At 44.9% G+C, this 17790-nt stretch overlaps 1 protein-coding gene across 5 annotated transcripts in view; it reads left to right on the top strand.

Moving 5' to 3' along the window:
- Rab11fip3 (RAB11 family interacting protein 3) overlaps positions 1 to 17790 on the top strand; it is a 75597-nt gene that overhangs the window by 20532 nt on the left and 37275 nt on the right. For all 5 annotated transcript variants that reach the window (XM_027425122.2, XM_027425120.2, XM_027425118.2 and 2 more), the window contains exon 2: positions 10857 to 10950. In XM_027425122.2, the coding sequence (XP_027280923.1) occupies positions 10857 to 10950 (94 nt within the window). The remainder of the gene's footprint in view (positions 1 to 10856; positions 10951 to 17790) is intronic.

The following is a 17790-nucleotide window of genomic DNA, read 5'->3' as shown; positions in this document are numbered from 1 at the left end:
CTCTGTTCTGTATGTAGCCTTGGAACTTGAGGGAGTCTTCATGTGCTGGCTAGTTTTATGTCAGCTTGACATAAACTGGAGTCATTTGGGAAGAGGGACTCCCAGTTGATAAAATGCTTCCATTAAATTGGTCAGTAGGCAAGTCTGTAACATCTTTTCCCGGGTGCTGTAGGAAAACAGACTGAGCAAGTGGTGGAGAGTAAGCTAGTAAGCAGCACCCATCCATGCCCTGGGCTTCAGTTCCTGCCCTGACTTCCATGGATGATGACATCGATCCTTTTGGTTTTGGTTATGGAGTTCTATCATAGCAGTAGAAACCTAACTAAGACACTTACTAGCTTAGCCTCCTTAATACCAGGATGACAGACCTGTCACCCTGCTCAGCCAAGAAACAAATGCTTTTTGAAGAATACTAAGCATACCTGAAAACCCACAGCCCCAGCCTGTGAAGGAAGGCTGACAACTCCTTGTTCCAGGGAAGCTTAGTCTGTGTAGTATGATGACATCTCAGAATACTAACCAAGTCTGAAAGGCTTAATTTGTACATCCCCATGGCTCCAAAATTCATGGAAGTAGTAAGTCTGTCTTTGCTCCGTCTCCTTTTCCCTCATTTAATGTTTAAGAGATATATTAGTTACTTTTCTGTTGCTTCTGATAATAGGCACCTTACAGAAGAAGGAAGTGTTTATTTGGGCTTACGGTTACAGAGGGTTACGATGGCAGAGTGACAGCCTGACAGCAGGTGCAGGAAGCTGACAACTCCTATCTTTTACTGCACACACAAAGCAGAGAATACTGGGGATGATGTGAGGCTTTAAAACATCAAAGTCTGTCTCACATGACATACATTTCTCCAGCGAGACCACACCTCCTAAAATCTAGCCACCAATAGCTGGGCACCAGAAATCCAAACATCCGAGTCTGTGGGGGACATTCTCATTCAAAACATCGTAAAAGATAGCATTTTTACACTTGTGCTCATCCTGTCAGCCCCTTGGTGGCAGAGAGTGCTGGAGAGAAAGGCTGGGTAGGTTGGTTTGTAGCTGGTGAGAATTGGCAGAACCGCGGTGTAGAACCAAGAAGCATCAGGACTCAGTATTATTTATCGGCCTCCTCAAGTAGGAGCAGCTCCCAAGGAGGGAAGCTGGACTGGCCCTCACTCATCTTTCCTGCAACTTGTTTGAACTCAACAAAAGGCTTTCATGCCGCTTGAGGAGTGTTACTTTGGAATTGTGTTTTTACCCTCCAGACAAACTATCAATAAACCTACACCAGGGGAGCAGAGACCTTGAAGTAACCAACAGATTTGAGATTTGATGTCATCACGAGGTCTTAGATGTGCTAGTCTCTTCCGGTCCTTGGTGGATACCAAGTTGGCATAGCACAGGATGCCTGTGATGTCATCTAATGAACAGCAGAACAGTCGGCTGTGTGCATGCTGTACTACTTTGGCAGCTTTTTAGAAGGAAGAGTGGGTGCAACAAGATGGACTGGCTGCAGGCTTTGGTGTATGTGTGTGTGTTTGTTTAGATTCAGTAGCCAAGGGTGGCCTTTAACTTCCTGATCTTCTGTCTATACTTCCCCAGGTCTGGGGATCTAACCCAGGGCTTGTGCACACACTAGGCAGACACTGCTTACTGTAGCCCACCCCTTCAGTGCAATCTTTAGAACTTCCCCACAGTTGAGTGTCTCTCTTGCTCATGCCGATAATAGTGGGGAGTTTATGGATAGGAAGGGGGTCCTCAGTCAGTCAGTGGTGTCACATGCCTTTATAAGCAGAGGCAGGCAGATCTCTGTAAGTTCAAGGACTCTTAGCCTCTGATAAAATACCTCAGGATTTTGAGTTGCTCATTACAACAAAATTCAAACATAGGGATGCTTTTTCCTTGCCATGAGGGCTTCTATCTGTCTGTCTATCTATCTATCTATCTATCTATCTATCTATCTATCATCTATCTATCCATCCATCTACCTATCCATCTATTTTACAGGGTTTCTCTTTCTAACAGTCTTAGCTGTCCTGGAACTCACTTTGTAGACCAGACTGGCCTCGAACTCACTGAGACCCACCTGCCTCTGCCTCCCAAGTGCTGAGATTAAATGCTTGCGCCACCATTGCCTGGCTGCAGTCAGTTTTCCATAGAGAGCTCTAGCATTCAGGGAACTGTAGCTAGTGTATTTGTTCTGGTTCCTTCACTCTCAGAATAGTGAACTGTATGTAGCCTCTGTATTAAAAATGGTGTAAATTCTGTTTTCCTATTTAGGAGCAGTGACACTTTGTGTGTGTGGCTTCCTGTCCTACAGAGTCTGTGACTATCCTGTTTGGAGTGCTGGGTTTTATTTTTTTCCTTTTTTTAATTGATTATTTTTTTGGGAATCTTATATCATGTGCTATAGTCTGCTCCCCTCACCTATGGACCCCCCCTAAAAAATGGAGCAAAAAAACCCCTCTGCACCTGTACCCCCACCAGATGCCATCATCTGTGGAGCTGTGTAGTGGCTGGTGAGGGGCTGGCCAGCTCTCCTACTCCCAGATCTGTGAGGGGTCAGCACTCCCTCAAGCCCACTCCATGTCCATGCTGTTGAGGGATGGGGCCAGTTCTCCTATACCAAGGCCAGTCCAGTACCAGCTTTCCTGCACCCAAACTATAGCTGTGTTGACCTACTAGAAGAGGGGCCAGTCTCCTGAGGGGCAGGGACAACTCAGGATGGCCCAGGGACATCAACATAGCTTTAGTCAGCAGTCCAGATCATATATATCCACATGGCCTTTGGTGGTAATACTGGCCACAGACATCAACACAGCCCCTGGCTGCATCAGGACCACTGATCACTCTTGGACCTCAGTTGCTGCATGGACCATGGGCCTCAACAGGGCCTTCAGTAACTATACTAGTCACTCACATTCAAAGGCACCCAAGCAAAGCCTCAGAACATCACCAAGGCATCAGGCAGTGGCAGACTGTACATGTCCACAAGGAACTTAGGCTTCCTCGTGGCCTAGGGCAGAAGCATGGCCCACATATACCAATATGGTCTTCAGTGGCACCATGTACTGTGGTGGACCTTTGAGGAGATCCAATGCAGAAAGTGAATGTTTCTTCATCTTGGGACTTTATGGTTGCCCAAAGCTCCTAGTTAATGATTTGCTTAAAAGTGTTTGGCTAGGACTTCAGAATGAACACCAGAGTACTTGTTGTTCTGTTAGTAGCTTTGCTGTTGATATTCTTGAATTTCTCAAGGACAGAATGGCCAGTGTGGTTTTAGATTGGGTAGCCCTTCAGAAAACAGCAGGGTTCTGCAGACTTCTGTGCTTAGGAAGCCTTGACGTAAGAAGGGAGACATTTGTATCCCAGAAATCAGCTTTTGGGACTAGAGAGATGGCTCAGCAGTTAAGAGTACTGCTGGCTCTTTCAGAGGACCCAGGTTCAGTTCCCAGCACACACATCATAGCTTATGACAGTCTGTAATTCCACTCCTGGCGCTCATTCATACATGCAGGTCAAATACCCATGTATTTACTTTAAAGATTATTTTTTTAACTCAGTTGATAAATAGACCACCAAGCTAAGTATCAACACTGACATACAGAGAGCCCCATTGTGTATGATTGTGGAGGAGACATGGTCTCTGGCTTATGAGCCTTGCACTGTTGGGGCTAGTCATTCTATTTTGAGTCTGACTTGAAATTGCATGTGACATGGTTGGTGGATGGGCTGGACAAAGTGGCCTGATTTGTTCAGGGTCTCTTCTCTGGTGCCTGTAAGTCTAGATTCTTTTTGTTTGTTTGTTTGTTTGTTTGTTTGTTTTTTGAGACAGGGTTTCTCTGTGGCTTTGGAGGCTGTCCTGGAACTAGCTCTTGTAGACCAGGCTGGTCTCGAACTCACATAGATCTGCTTGCCTCTGCCTCCCGAGGGCTGGGATTAAAGGCGTGCGCCACCACCGCCCGGCTAAGTCTAGATTCTTGAGATAGTGTCCTGCCTTTTGGGTCCGGTGCATGCGATGGACCATTGAACACTCGGTGTCCTGCTAGAGTCCTCAGAGGTAGCTGTGTCTCTGCTACTGTCTGCCTTCTTTTTCTTCTTTTTACACATGCCTGCCCTTCAGAGTTCTGCTGCTGTCCCCCTACTGGGCCCCCTTCCATCTGCACTTAAACCATCACTCCTTGCATTTGAGCTCTGACCATCCTTGGTGCTGGCTTTGTTGTCCTGCTCCTGCGTCTTGTGTCCCTGTGGGGCAGGTGAACCCTGTTCTTGCTCTTCTGTTTTCAGCTATCTGTCTGTACAGTGACTTGACATTCCTGTTCTTTTTATTTGTTTGTTTGTTAGATTTTTGGGGAACAGGGTTTCTTTGTGTACCCCTGGCCATCCTGGAACTCACTCTGTAGACCATTCTGGCCTCCAACTCAGAGGTCCGTCTGCCTCTGCTTCCGAGTACTGGGATTAAAGGTGTTCCGTTACCACCACTGCCCAGCTGACATTCCTGTTTTTATTTGGCTCACCTAAGGTCCTCTAGATGCAGCCACAAAGAGGAGTGGTATGAAGAGGAGCAAAGACGATGCTCGGTGCTTGTCGGAAGTGCCATGTGTGGTGTCATAACCCTATCCTCCCAGGCCTTGCCCCACTTCCCAACAGCCAATGCAGTGTTCTCTCCTTGCCCTGGTTGGCAGTAGAATCTAGTTTCCCTGCTACTCTCCTGGGCAGGGCTTCTATGAGATATTCTGGTGACTCGCTGCTTTGCCATGTGTGCCAGCCACCCAACTGAGGAGGCACTGTCATTGTCTAGGCTTTGGATTGATGGATATGGCCTCAGCCAGAACCAGTGCAACTACTGGGTCAAAACACACTTATTCATCCCTATTCATATGCTAGTGTTAGTCGGTGTTCTATTGCTGTGAAGAGACTCTTATAAAAGAAAGCATTTAATTGGGGACTTGCTTACAGTTTCAGAGGTTCAGTCCATTATCATCCTGGTGGGGAGCATGGCGGCATGCAGGCAGGTGCTGGAGAAGCAGCTGAGAGTTCTACCTCCCGATCCTCAGGCAGCAGGGAGAGAGAGAGAGAGAGAGAGAGAGAGAGAGAGAGAGAGAGAGAGAGAGAGAGAGAGAGAGAGAGAGAGACTGACTGACTGATTGGGTCTGTCATGGGCTTCTGAAACCTCAAAGTCCACCCCAGTGACATATCTCTTCCAACAAGGCCACACCTATATGAGAAGGGGGGCATTCTTATTCAAACCACAGCTATCCACTATCCTAGAAGTTTCCTTTGCCGTCCTTCCGACACTCTGACTCTTTAGTCAATGTTCTACCCTCCGTCTTGTTCCCCTCCCTCATTTTTAAACTTTTATTTATGGAAGAATAAAGTGGGGAGCATAGTGGCTCCCCTCCTGCTTTCATAACTCAGTCATGCAAATTCAGCTGTGTCTGTACTTACCCCACATATATGTAATTTAATGTTTAATATTACATATTTTATTAATTAATACATATCTAATATATTCTAATTATTAGGATAATATTCAATATTGGATCAATAATATCTAATGTATTAAATAAATATAGACATTTAATATAAAATACATTTATAAATATAAGTATTAATACATATTTAATTTTGAGATTCAAGGTCTTATATATCCCAGACTGGCCTCAACTCATTATGTAGCCCTGGATAACCTTGTATTCCTCCTGATCCTCCTGCCTCCACCTCCCAAGTGCTGCCATTAAAGTTACGTACCACCACTCCTGGCTGGGCATGAAGCCCAGGACTTGCAGAATGCTAGGCAAGCACTCTACCAATTGAGGCACAACCTCAGCTCCAGAATTTTGAAGTATCTCCAGATTTATCAGTAAGTATATGTAGAAACCAGTGCTCTAAAATATTGCCAAATCTGTGACAATTAACAGCAGCTCCACGCCATCTATATTCAGTGATAACTCGGATTTCTGCCACCTTTAGGTGTGTGCTTGAGTAGAGGCCCCAGGTTAACATTGCGAGTCTCTTTCAGTCGCACTCTACCTTTTTCCCCAGTCTCTCTGAACTTAGAGCTTGCTGATGCAGCTAACTGGCTCGCAATCCCCAGGGTTCCTCTTGTCTCTGATTCTCATGCTGGAATTACATGTGCATGCTGTTGTGCTCTGCAGTTTTTAAAATCTGAGTGTGGGAGAGCCAATTCAGGTTCTCTGCTTACATGTCTAGCCCCCTTTGGTTTCCTACTGAGCCAGCTTGCCTGGTGTCTCTGTGGTTTTGAACTGTGCTTGTTTGGGACCATATCCATGAAAGTGCCATGTATCCGTCTTCTTGAAATCATTTCTGTCTCTGTCACACTTCTCATGGGCTGAATTAGCATCCCGTTGCTTGGCTATAATATCTGGTTCTGAGTCCTAGTCCTGGACTAGGATTGGAGGTGGTGCTGTTAGGGTTCTGGTACTGGCGTTAGTAGTTAGGATAGCACCACCTGCTGCTTGGTATGCTCAGGGCAGCCAGGCTGCTGCTGCTTCCTTTTGTTTAACTGGTGTTCACAGTGAATTGATTGGCTCCAATTATGCCCTCAGACTGAAGCATACCTGATGTGTTTGTTGCAGTTGTCGTTCTTGTCTGGAAGGAAGACTCCTGAGTCCTGTAGATGTGCTGTAGTAGTCATGCTGCTGGGCACCACACTCAGTTGGCACGCTTCAGCATCACGCCGTCCGTCTTGCCTCTTTCAGAAACACCACAACTGGGGCATTTTCTTCCATGCCTCCTAACTCTCTAGTAGCTTTCTCTCACACAGTGCCCTTGAAGGAATTCCAAACCGTGACCACAGCTACAACAAGTTAGCCACAGTACCTTTCCTTCCCCTCCTTGCCACTTTCTTCTTTTGAAACAGTCACATAACCCAAACTGACCTTGAACTTGCTCTATAGCTGAGGGTAACTTTGAACTCCTAGTCCTCCAAGTGCTGAGATTTTAGTCTTTCTCTCCCCATGTCCACAGTTGGTTCTACTTTTGATTTTTTTTTAATTTTTTTTTTCCCTTATACTGGGGATTGACCTCAGAGACCTTGAACATGCTGGGCAAGTACTCTACCACTAAGCCACACTCCCGGGCTTTTATTTGTTTGTTTGTTTTGAGACAGGTTTTCTCTGTGTAGCCTTGATGGTCCTGGAACTTGGTCTGTAGACCAGGCTGGCCTCAAAATCACACAGAAATCCACCTGCCTCTGTGCATCACCATGTCTGGACCATCTTTTAAGTCTTTCTTAAAGGATTCCTGCTTTTAGCATCACTTAGACTGGTGGAATCCAAATGTCTGTTACTTGACACTGATCTCCTAGAGCTTAGTGATAATCCAGCTTTCTCCCTTAGGAAGTCACTTGATTTTTATGTAGTGTTTAAATGATTTTTTTTTCCTTTGAAGTCAAAAAATTTCACAGACTAAAAGTCTTGGAGTAGGTCTTTGATGTCTTTAAGTACCTAGTATTGTACTTTCAATCCACAATTAATTAAAAAAAAGATTTTATTTTTAAGATTATGTGTTGGCTGGGCTGTGGAGGTAGAGGCAGAGGGATCTTTGAGAGTTCAAGGCCAGCCTGGTCTACATAACGAGTTCCAGGACAGTCAGGACTACATAGAGAAACCCTGTCTCAAAAAATAAATAAAGATTATGTGTTTGTGTGTATGTGCCACATGTATGTGGGTGGGTGTCCCTCAGAGAACAGAAGAAGACATCAGATTCCTTGGAGATGGAGTTACAGGTGGCTGTGATCCACCTGATGTGGGTGCTGGGAACTGAGGTCAGCTCCTGGGAGCAAGGAACATCAGTAACTATTATGCCATTTCTCAGACCTTCAGTTTTTTGGTTTTTGAGGTGGCTTTGGGGGACGTTTCAAGATAAGGTTTCTCTGTGGCTTTGGAGGCTTCCCTGAAGACCTTCAGTTTTCATTTTTAATTACATGTATTTTGTGTGTGCGTGCGTGCGTGCATGCGTGTGCGTGTGCGTGTGCGTGTGCGTGTGTGTGTGTGGTGTGTGTGTGTGTGTGTGTTTAAGTGCATGTGAGTATAGGTGCTGGCAGAGGCCAGAAGGCAACAGATCTCCTGGAGCTAGTGTTACATGGGATGTGGCTAAATTTGGGTCTCCTACAAGAGCAGTATGCACTTGTAAACACTGACCCATCTCTCCAGCCCTAATTGTCTTTTGTTTTTTGAGACAGAGTCTCTGTGTATCTCTGGCTGTTGTGGAACTTGTAGAGCAGGCTGGCTTTGAACTCAGGGATCTGCCTGCCTCTGTCTCCCAAGTGTTGTGAGTTTGTTTGTTTGTTTGTTTTTTAATCCTAGGGAGTTTTCCTTGTGTATTTCAGTATTGTGTTTCTTTGCTTTAATTTTCTTCTCTGAGGCTTCTGTTGAATCTTGTTTGCCTCACTTCAAGATTATCTTAAAATTAAAAAAAAATGTTGTATATTGTGTCTGTGCATGTGTTTCCATGTGTGTGTGCAGGCTTGTGTATGCAGGCACATGTGTGTGGAGGTCAGAACAACTTGAGAGAGTTGATTCTACCTTTGTACTGTGGACATCAAACTCAGGCTATCAGGCTTGGTGACAAACATTTTTACCTACTGAGCCATCTTGCTGGCATATTTGTCTTTTTCTCTTGATTCCCCTTTAGAGTCTTTATTATTTTTAAGAGCTTTGGAATATGATTTGTGTGCGTGTGGTGAAATTGCCACCGTTTTATGTGTAGTTCAGGGTTTTCTAGGAAGTCAGTGAGATGGGTGCAGCTGTTGCCATAGTATAATTTTTACACTTTCACATCCCAGCAAATGCCTCCCAGTTGTCAGAGTCTTCATCACTCTGCAATTCTTCCATTTGCATTCAGTCTAGAGGGCACCCTCACCTGGCATTTTTAACTCTTATCCTCTGCATGACTAAGAATGTTAAATGTCTTTTTATGTGCTTATCAACCATTTATATGTGTGTGGATGCACAGTTGTGTATGTATTGTTAAGACAGAGTTTCATTGTGTTGTATAGCCCAACTTAGAACTCCTGGACTCAAGTAGTTATCCTACCTCAATTTCCCAAGAGCTGGGACTATAGGTGTTTTTTGTGTTTGCTTATTTATTTTTGTGTGCGCATGTTTTTATGTGCATGTGTATATGTGGTTACATGTGCACATGTGTGTGGAGGCCGGAGGTGGTTGTTGGGTATCTTCTTTAATCACTCTTTTCCTTACTCCCTCCCCAACTCATTCTCCCCCCCCCGCTCGCTCTCTCTCTCTCTCTCTCTCTCTCTCTCTCTCTCTATATATATATATATATATATATATATATATATATATGATGCCTGTGTGTATGTTGTGTACGCACATATGCATGTGGAGGCCAGAGGACGACTTTGGGTGTCCAGTGTCCTGCTCTATGACTCTTCACCTAGTCCCTTGAGACAGAGTCTGTCCCTGAATCTGGAGTTAGTCTGGTGCCAACAAGCCCCAGTGATGCTCCTGTCTCTGCCCGCCCACGGCACTGGGGTTACAGGTGTGTGCGGTCATGTCCAACTTTTTACATCGATGCTTGGGATTTAAATACAGGTTCTTGGGCTGGAGAGATGGCTCAGAGGTTAAGAGCACCGACTGTTCTTCCAGAGATCCTGAGTTCAATTCCCAGCAACCACATGGTGGTGGCTCACAACCATCCATTATGAGATCTGGTGCCCTCTTCTGGTGTGCAGATATACATGGAAGCAGAATGTGGTATACATAATAAATAAAATCTTTTAAAAAAATTAAATAGTTAAAAAAAATAAATACAGGTTCTCATGTCTGCTTTGCAAGCATTTGTGCCATCTTCCTGGCTCTACGACCTTAAGTTTCTGAGATATGTTCTCTCACTGAACCTGGAGCTCACCAATTTGGCTAGACTGGCCAGTGAGCACCAGGGTCCCCGTTCCCGCTTCCCCAGTACTGGGATTGCAGCTGCACACTGTTACACCTTGCTTTGTATGTGGGTGATGTTTGCTAGTATGGAACTCATGTCCTCATGCTTGCATGGCAAGCACTTTACCAACTGAGTCATTTTTCCACCTCTGTAGAGGTCTCACTATTTATGTTTTCTTTTTCCTTTTCAATTAGGATTCATTTGTATATTCTAGATTCAAGTCCTTTATACATGATTTGCAAATATTTTCACTTAGTCTTTGCCATTTCTTTTTATTGTATTAATGTTGTATTTGAAGCAAGCAGTTTTTTCCCCCTTCTTTGATTTGGGTTTTCTCTGTAGCCCAACTTGTCGTGTAGCCCAGGCTGGCATTGATTTTAAATAGTCCTCTACTGTTGCCTCTGGAGTGCTATCAGCCAACCCATCCTGCTTTACAAAGTTTTGATGAGATTCCATTGATCTTTGACAATATAATTATGTCTTCTTTCAAAAAAGCTGTGTCCACTGTAGCATGCATGTGGGGGTTATCTTTCTTCCTTTTGAGAGAGTGATGTCAAGGGTCTATCTACCTCGGTTATTTTCCGAGAAGACACTGCTACTGTTGAGGAAGCTCATGTCAGTAAGAACATGCTAGAACAGTCCCTAAAATGTCAAACTCCCGATTTTCTCAGCAGGGAGCTTAGTTGTCGTCTTTCTGAGAACCAGGATGTTATTCCCAAGGTTAAGAATACTCATGGCTCCTGGCAGATTCCTCCAGGATGGCTTTCTTGCCTGTGGCTGGAGCACTTGCAGTGGCTGCCTCTGCTTCCTTGCTCAGAAGTGTCAGTGACTCTTGAGCTCTGAACTGTGTGAGCAAGCTGTTTTGTAGATGGTAAAAGGGGTCAGTGCCCTTTATTCCCTGCCAACTGTGGAGTCTGTGGGTAACACATTCTCATTTCCCCATTGCAGGTGAAGGACTTAACTCAATACCTGGACCCCAGTGGGGTCGGTGTGATCAGTTTTGAAGACTTCCACCAAGGGATTGTGGCCATCAGAAATGGAGGTAGGTCAGTTGGCCCCTTGCTGTGCCCCACCACCTTTCTCCTCAGTGTTCTGTAACTATCCATTCTTCCCCAGCTACTATGTAGCTCTATGCAGGCTGATCTGAACTCAGAGATCCACCTGCCTCTGTTTCTCAAGTTCTGGGATTAAAGATGTGTGCCAAAAGGCCTATCTCAGGCCATTATTCTTGAACTCCCACAATATTTAGTGTTCAAGATGTTCTCCTCTTCCCTGTTTGTTTTTAAAACCCTGCCCTCCACGATTGAAAGGCTCTCAACTGCTTATTTACAAATGTAGAGAGCTACTTTCCCAACATTTCATGAGGAAAAATTAAAAAACAAAACTAAAAAAGAATATAATTATTATATATTCCCCACCTATTGAGTAGGCTTGCTGTGTGTGCTGTGTGCCCCATTCATCCCTCCATCCATTGTCTACAGTTCATCTTTCCAGTGGCATGCATTCAACTCATTATATTGTGCCCTGCCCACTAATGCTCTGTGTGCATTCTGATTATCATCTGGAGTTCAGCATTTGTCTTTTTTTTTTTTTTTTTTTTTTTTTTTTTGGTTTTTCGAGACAGGGTTCCTCTGTGGCTTTGGAGGCTGTCCTGGAACTAGATCTTGTAGACCAGGCTGGCCTCGAACTCACATAAATCCGCCTGTCTCTGCCTCCCGAGTGCTGGGATTAAAGGCATGCGCCACCAACGCCAGGCTCAGCATTTGTTTTAAAGCAGAAATGTACCTATTGTGAAATGTGCAAATCTTAAGTGTAGCAATTTGAGTTGTGACAGTTTCCTGAGCTTGATTCTCAAATCTATGATAAGACTGTCATGCCAAGTCCCTTCCACCTTTTTTTTTAAGACTTATTTTTATGTGCATTTGGTGTTTTGCCTGCATGTATGTATGTGTGAAGATGCCAGTCCCCTTGAACTAGAGTTACAGACAGTTGTGAGCACCTCTTGAGCTCTGAACTGTGTGAGCAAGCTGTTTTGTAGATGGTAAAAGGGGTCAATGCCCTTTATTCCCTGCCAACTGTGGAGTCTGTGGGTAACACATTTTCATTTCCCCATTGCAGGTGAAGGACTTAACTCAATACCTGGACCCCAGTGGGGTCGGTGTAGGTGCTGGGAATTGAACCCTGGTCATCTGGAAGAGCAGCCAGTGCTCTTAACCACTGAGCCATCTCTCAAGCCCTCCCACCTTTTTATCAACCCTATGCTGTTTTCTGCTTCTTTACATTAATTCTTCAGTTTTCACAAAAATGTGTCCTGTATATATCTGACTTCTTTTCCTCAGTTTGCATGTGGCTATGGCTGTTTCCTGATGTGGAATGGTGGCCTATTGTGATGATGCATCTCGCCTATCTAAGTTTTGGGATGTTTGAGTAGGGTTTTGCAGAATGTCTGTGTATAAGCTTTTGTGTAGGTACATGTTTTCCTATCTTTGTGTCCTGTGCTTAGGCTATGGGTGTTTGGCCATGTGCTGGATATCTTCAGTGTCTTCACAGTGGACATGCCATTTTACACTCACCAGTTAGTCCAGCTTTTGTTCTTTTTTTTCATTCATTTATTTAGCTCATAAATAAAGTCATGCACAATTATGATACAGAATACAATATGTTCACAATGGCATGGCTAAATTAAACCAATTAACATGTTATATCACATATATTCATCATTTTTGTTTTGAGAACACTTAGAGTAAACTGTCTCACAACTTTTAAAATATAGCATATTGTTATCAACCATATTTATCATGCTCTCAGTAGAACTCAAGACTTCAGAGAGTCCATGCCTCTTGTCCAACTGCAGTTTTATATCCTTAAACCAATTGTTTCCCCATTGATAAAAGTCCCACATTGAAGCCTAATAGCCACAATTCTGCTCTCTGTTCCCATAAGTTCATCATTTCTAGGTTACACATAAAATTGAAATTGTGTGACATTTGTCTTCCAGTGTGTCACTTTTTTTTTTTTCTTGGCAAGCATATAACTTTACTACTCAGCTATTGTTCTTTTGACTTAGATTCTGCAACTATGAAAAGAGCTTTTCAGCTGGGTGGTAGTAGCCCACACCTTTAATCCCAGCACTTGGAAGGCAGGTGGATCTCTGAGTTCGAGGCCAACCTGGTCTATAGAGAGAGTTCCAGGACAGCCAAGGCTATACAAAAAAAACGAAGAAGCAGCAAGCATGAAAGCAAAGAGCTTTTCATTTCTCTATCATCTGCCATCAGGTATGGGGTTGGTGGTACTGGGTTATGTTAGCTGCAGGCTTGTTGCCTCCTTGCACACCAAGTGTTGCCTGAGAGGATCTGTAGTTGCCAGGTGAGATCAGGTCTGAATATGTCATTGGACCTCAGGTCTCAGCAGCTGTCTTGTGTGTTACCACCCCAAATTATTACTGACAGCGTCACTTAGGACTGAGTTTCTAAAATACTGAGTCCTCAAAAATGGTTCTAGAGAAAGAAGTTGTTGTGTTTTGTCACCTGTGTTAGTCTTTGACTGTTTTTCACCATAAATGTGTTATGGGACCAGCCCCTAGGGATGATGTGAGCCAGCATCAAAGGGAGACCAGTGGGTGGTGACAAGAAGGCAGACAGGTGAGGCACCACTGTTGTCTAGGAAGTAGGCAGGAGCTCATACTACCATGCAGGCCAGCCTCTCCAGGGAGGAGCTGGAGAGAGAAGGAAAGCATGAGTACCAGGTTAGGCATGCCTCATCCAGGTCAGCAGTGAGCCAGCCTGTGTGAGGGGGAATGGACCAGGAAGCAGGGCCATAGTGAGGGTCCAGTGACTTTTCCAGTGAATAGGACTTGGGGAGAGGTAGGCAAGTAAGTGAGCAGAGCTGAGCACAGGGGCCTTGGTAAGGAGTGAGGATGAGATAGAGAGTACCCAGGATAAATACAGTCCCCAGACTGAGCCCTTTGTGCCGACTGTTAGCCTGACTTATACGTGATAGATGGAAAGTCATTAGATTTTCTTTTTTCTTTTCTTTTTTTTTTTTTTTTTTTTTTTTTTCGAGACAGGGTTTCTCTGTGTAGCTTTGGAGCCTATTCCTGGCACTCGCTTTGGAGACCACGCTGCCCTCGAACTCACAGAGATCCACCTGCCTCTGCCTCTCCCGAGTGCTGGGATTAAAGGCGTGCACCACCAATGCCCGGCGATTTTCTTTTTTTTTTTTTTAAGATTTAATTTTTTTCAGTTATATGTATTTATGTGTATGAGTGTAGTTATGTGCCTGTGAGTTCATGTACCCATGGTGGCCAGAAGAGGAAGGATGTCAGAAGCCCTGGAGTCCCTTCATGATTTCTTTACCCATCAGCTTTGATTTTTTTTAATCTTGATTTTTAAATGTTTTTTTAAAAAAAAATCTTGGCATTAAACCAGGAATGGTGGCAACTGCCTGTAATCTGAGTATTTGGGAGGCTGAGGCTAGCTACACAGTGTTGTATGTAGTGAGTTCTTCATAGTGGGTTACAGTGTGTGACTCTGCCTCAAAGACCCCTTTCCCCTCAATAGCCTAAAACTCCTGGGAAGTATTTGGGAATGTGGTAGGAAGTGAGACAGTGGACTTAGAGTCAAGCATGATTGGGCTACTTGTCACCATCAGCCTTTCACATGGGTCATCTAGCCATGGGCATGTGTGATAAGTCACACGAAACATGTAACAGCTGTCACTCTGAATGTTTTGTTGGAAATGGGCAATTCTTTGTCATAACTGCCATTTCATTATAGATATGTTACATTATGTCCTGTTTCCTTTGGAACCACAGAGGTGCAGAGCACTTACCTGATCAGTGTTACCCAGTCTCTGCTTGTCAGGCTCTAACCAGTATTCCTAGTCCTGTCTCCACAGGAGGGAGGGAGGTATGTTGTTTGTACTCTCAGCCCCAGGCTGCTCTCAGTACCGTCAGGGTGAATCAGGGAGAGTTCGATGGTTTGCTCAGATTCGAGTAGTTGATTGTACAAACCTCTTGGATCTGGGAGGAACAGCAACTGGGGCTATGGGCAGGTGAGAGGAATCTACATAGCAAGAGCTGTCTGTGTGATGTGATTCCTCCATGGCTGCTAGTTAGTATGTTCTGCTGGACCTCAGTTAATGTGAAATGGTGAGCTCTCTGATGTGGGTGTCCTTGTATCTCGACTTGGAAGGTCTCACCCCCATCCTCCTGCCTTCTGTGCTCTTCAGGGTCAGTTTCTCTCTGTATGAGGGCTTGCTAGCTGGTGACCATGGCTCTCTTCTGAGTGCCTGGGTCTTGGTTTAATGAATGAAGGAGAATATAGATGTTTTTAATCTCTGATGACAGCAAACACTTGTTTGAGAATGGTTTATCCCCCTATTTCTATCCCAGTATGCCAGATGAGACTCATTTCTGAATTTACGGTGTCCCCTTGCCTTTCAGAGCTGATTAGAGCCACTGTGGTGCCCTGTGTCCTTTCCGAAGGGGACCTAGGAGATGCTTCGTGGCTCCTGCCTGAGAAGGCAGCAAACTGGTCTCAGTGAAGCTGCTAGCTTCCTCTGCCTCTTCACAGCCCATTCTGTGAGGCTTCTGTGAGGAGCTATTTCCTGGTCTGTGTTTTGGTAGACCCCACCTGTTAACCCAGCCCTGCCCACCCTTGTGCTGTTTCTGTCCATTTTCCTGGGATTCCGTTTCCTTATTGCTTTTGTTTCCTTTTTTTTTTTTTTTAGTTTTTTGAGACAGGGTTTCTCTGTGGCTTTGGAGGCTGTCCTGGCACTCGCTCTTGTAGACCAGGCTGGTCTCGAACTCACAGAGATCCGCCTGCCTCTGCCTCCCCAGTGCTGGGATTAAAGGCATGCACCACCAACGCCCGGCTCTTTTGTTTCCTTTTCATTTTGTTTTGAGACAGTGTCTCACTATGTAGCCCTGACTGGCTTGAAACTTGCTATGCAGAACAATCTGGCCTTGAATTCACAGAGATCCATCTCCTCTACTTCCTGAATGCTAGAATTAAATGTTGGTGGGGTTTTGAGACCAATTCATGTAGCCCAGATTGGCCTCATACTTGCAGTGTAGCCAAGGATGGCCTTTCACTTTTGATCCTTCTGTCTCTATCTGCCAACTGTTAGAACTACAGGTGAGCTGACAGGGTCTTACTCTGCAGCCTTGGCTAGCTTGTTTATTCACTGTGTAGCCGGTGGGGCCATGAATTCACAGCAATTCTATGTATGCTGTGACAGGTGTGGCACACCCACCTCTGAAAAGATTACTTTATAGACTTGTAGCAGATAGATAGGATACAATTGTAGGCAAGTAATACAGTCTCTGAAACAGGCAATAAGTAAGTATGTGTAATCCCAGCATTCAGGACTGGGTTTTTTGTTTGTTTTTGAGACAGGGTTTCTCTGTTTAGCCCTGGCTGTCTTGGAACTTGCTCTGTAGACCAGGCTAGCCTCGAATTCAGAGATCTGCCTGCCTCTGTGAGTCCTCTCCCCATGCAGAGATTAAAGACATATGCCACCACCACCCAGCTTTGGGGTTCATTTTTTATTTCATCATTTTTGCATTCTTTTTCATTAATATCTTCACTTTGATTTGATTAGGAATATAAATCTCCCAGCTAGTTGTTAGAAATAGTTTGATGCTTCAGAGTCTCAGCCTGATACCACGTGGGGGGACATTGCCTTGAGTTCAGCTTGTGCAGAGCAGACACTGGACCTGGAGGATGGTCTGGGCCTTCTTGTTGGGCTCCTTACGGGAGGTGAACTGTGGGGAGCTTCAGAGACCAGGTAAATGAGGCAGACCTGTGCTAACTATTCTGGAGACCAGAACAGAGAGTCTTTTGCCTTTGGTGCTGGCTTTCTTTCTTTCTTTTTTTTCTTTTTTTTGGTTTTTTCGAGACAGGGTTTCTAGGTGGCTTTGGAGGCTGTTCTGGAACTAGCTCTTGTAGACCAGACTGGTCTCGAACTCATAGAGATCCACCTGCCTCTGCCTCCCTAGTGCTGGGATTCAAGGCGTACACCATCACTGCCTGGCTGGTGCTGGCTTTCTGATGGGAGGACAGACAGATGATAAGGTGGGAGACTCGGGGGTGTGGCAGTGAGTCAGGGTGACACCAGGCAGGGGGTGTTTTGTAGGGGTATGTGCCTGATATGTTTGGGCCTGTAGGGGAGTTGGGGTCAGAGGTAGAAAATGAGCAATAGAGATATCAGCCATCCAATGGTGTAGTGGCAGGACTTGGCCATTTCTGTGACAGCAAACTTTATGATTCTCCCCCAGCCTAGGCCATGGGAATGCTCAGTGGGACAATTCCCTGCCTCAGCCTTCCAGCCAGGACATTGAGGAACTACCCAGTGCACCTGCTGATTAGAGCAAAGGCTTTGCTTTTCTGCCTTTGTAATTTTGGGGTTTCATTTACATTTGATTAGGAAGACACAGTGAGAATAGAATAAAAGATGAAGTCAGAGGTGATTTTGAATTATGTCATGGCATTTAGAAGAAAGGGAGTCATGCTTATCTGAACTGCATTTCCAGTGAAGTTCACTTCAGGTCTTACTGTAATATACTGGTGAAGCTCTGGACAGCCTGTATTGCCTGTCAGCCTCATTCTACATTGGGGAGCAGCATAGTAAACCACACAATATATTGACCCAGTTTGCAGGGAAGCGCAAGACGCCTGCTGTCACAGCCACAAGCACTATTCCAGGAATAGAATGAGACAGGGAACTGTTACAAATAGGCCATGGCTCTGGCTCATACATCCCTAGCTCTGGAAGGAGAAGATAAATGCACATTAAAATTTTCCACTTAACAGCTAGCTGTGGTGGTGCACACCTTTAATACCAGCACTTAGGAAGCTCAGGCAGGTGGATTTCTATGGGT

Source organism: Cricetulus griseus, chromosome 7 (assembly GCF_003668045.3).
Source record: "Cricetulus griseus strain 17A/GY chromosome 7, alternate assembly CriGri-PICRH-1.0, whole genome shotgun sequence".
Lineage (NCBI taxonomy): Eukaryota > Metazoa > Chordata > Mammalia > Rodentia > Cricetidae > Cricetulus > Cricetulus griseus.
This window is presented reverse-complemented; position numbering and strand designations above follow the sequence as displayed.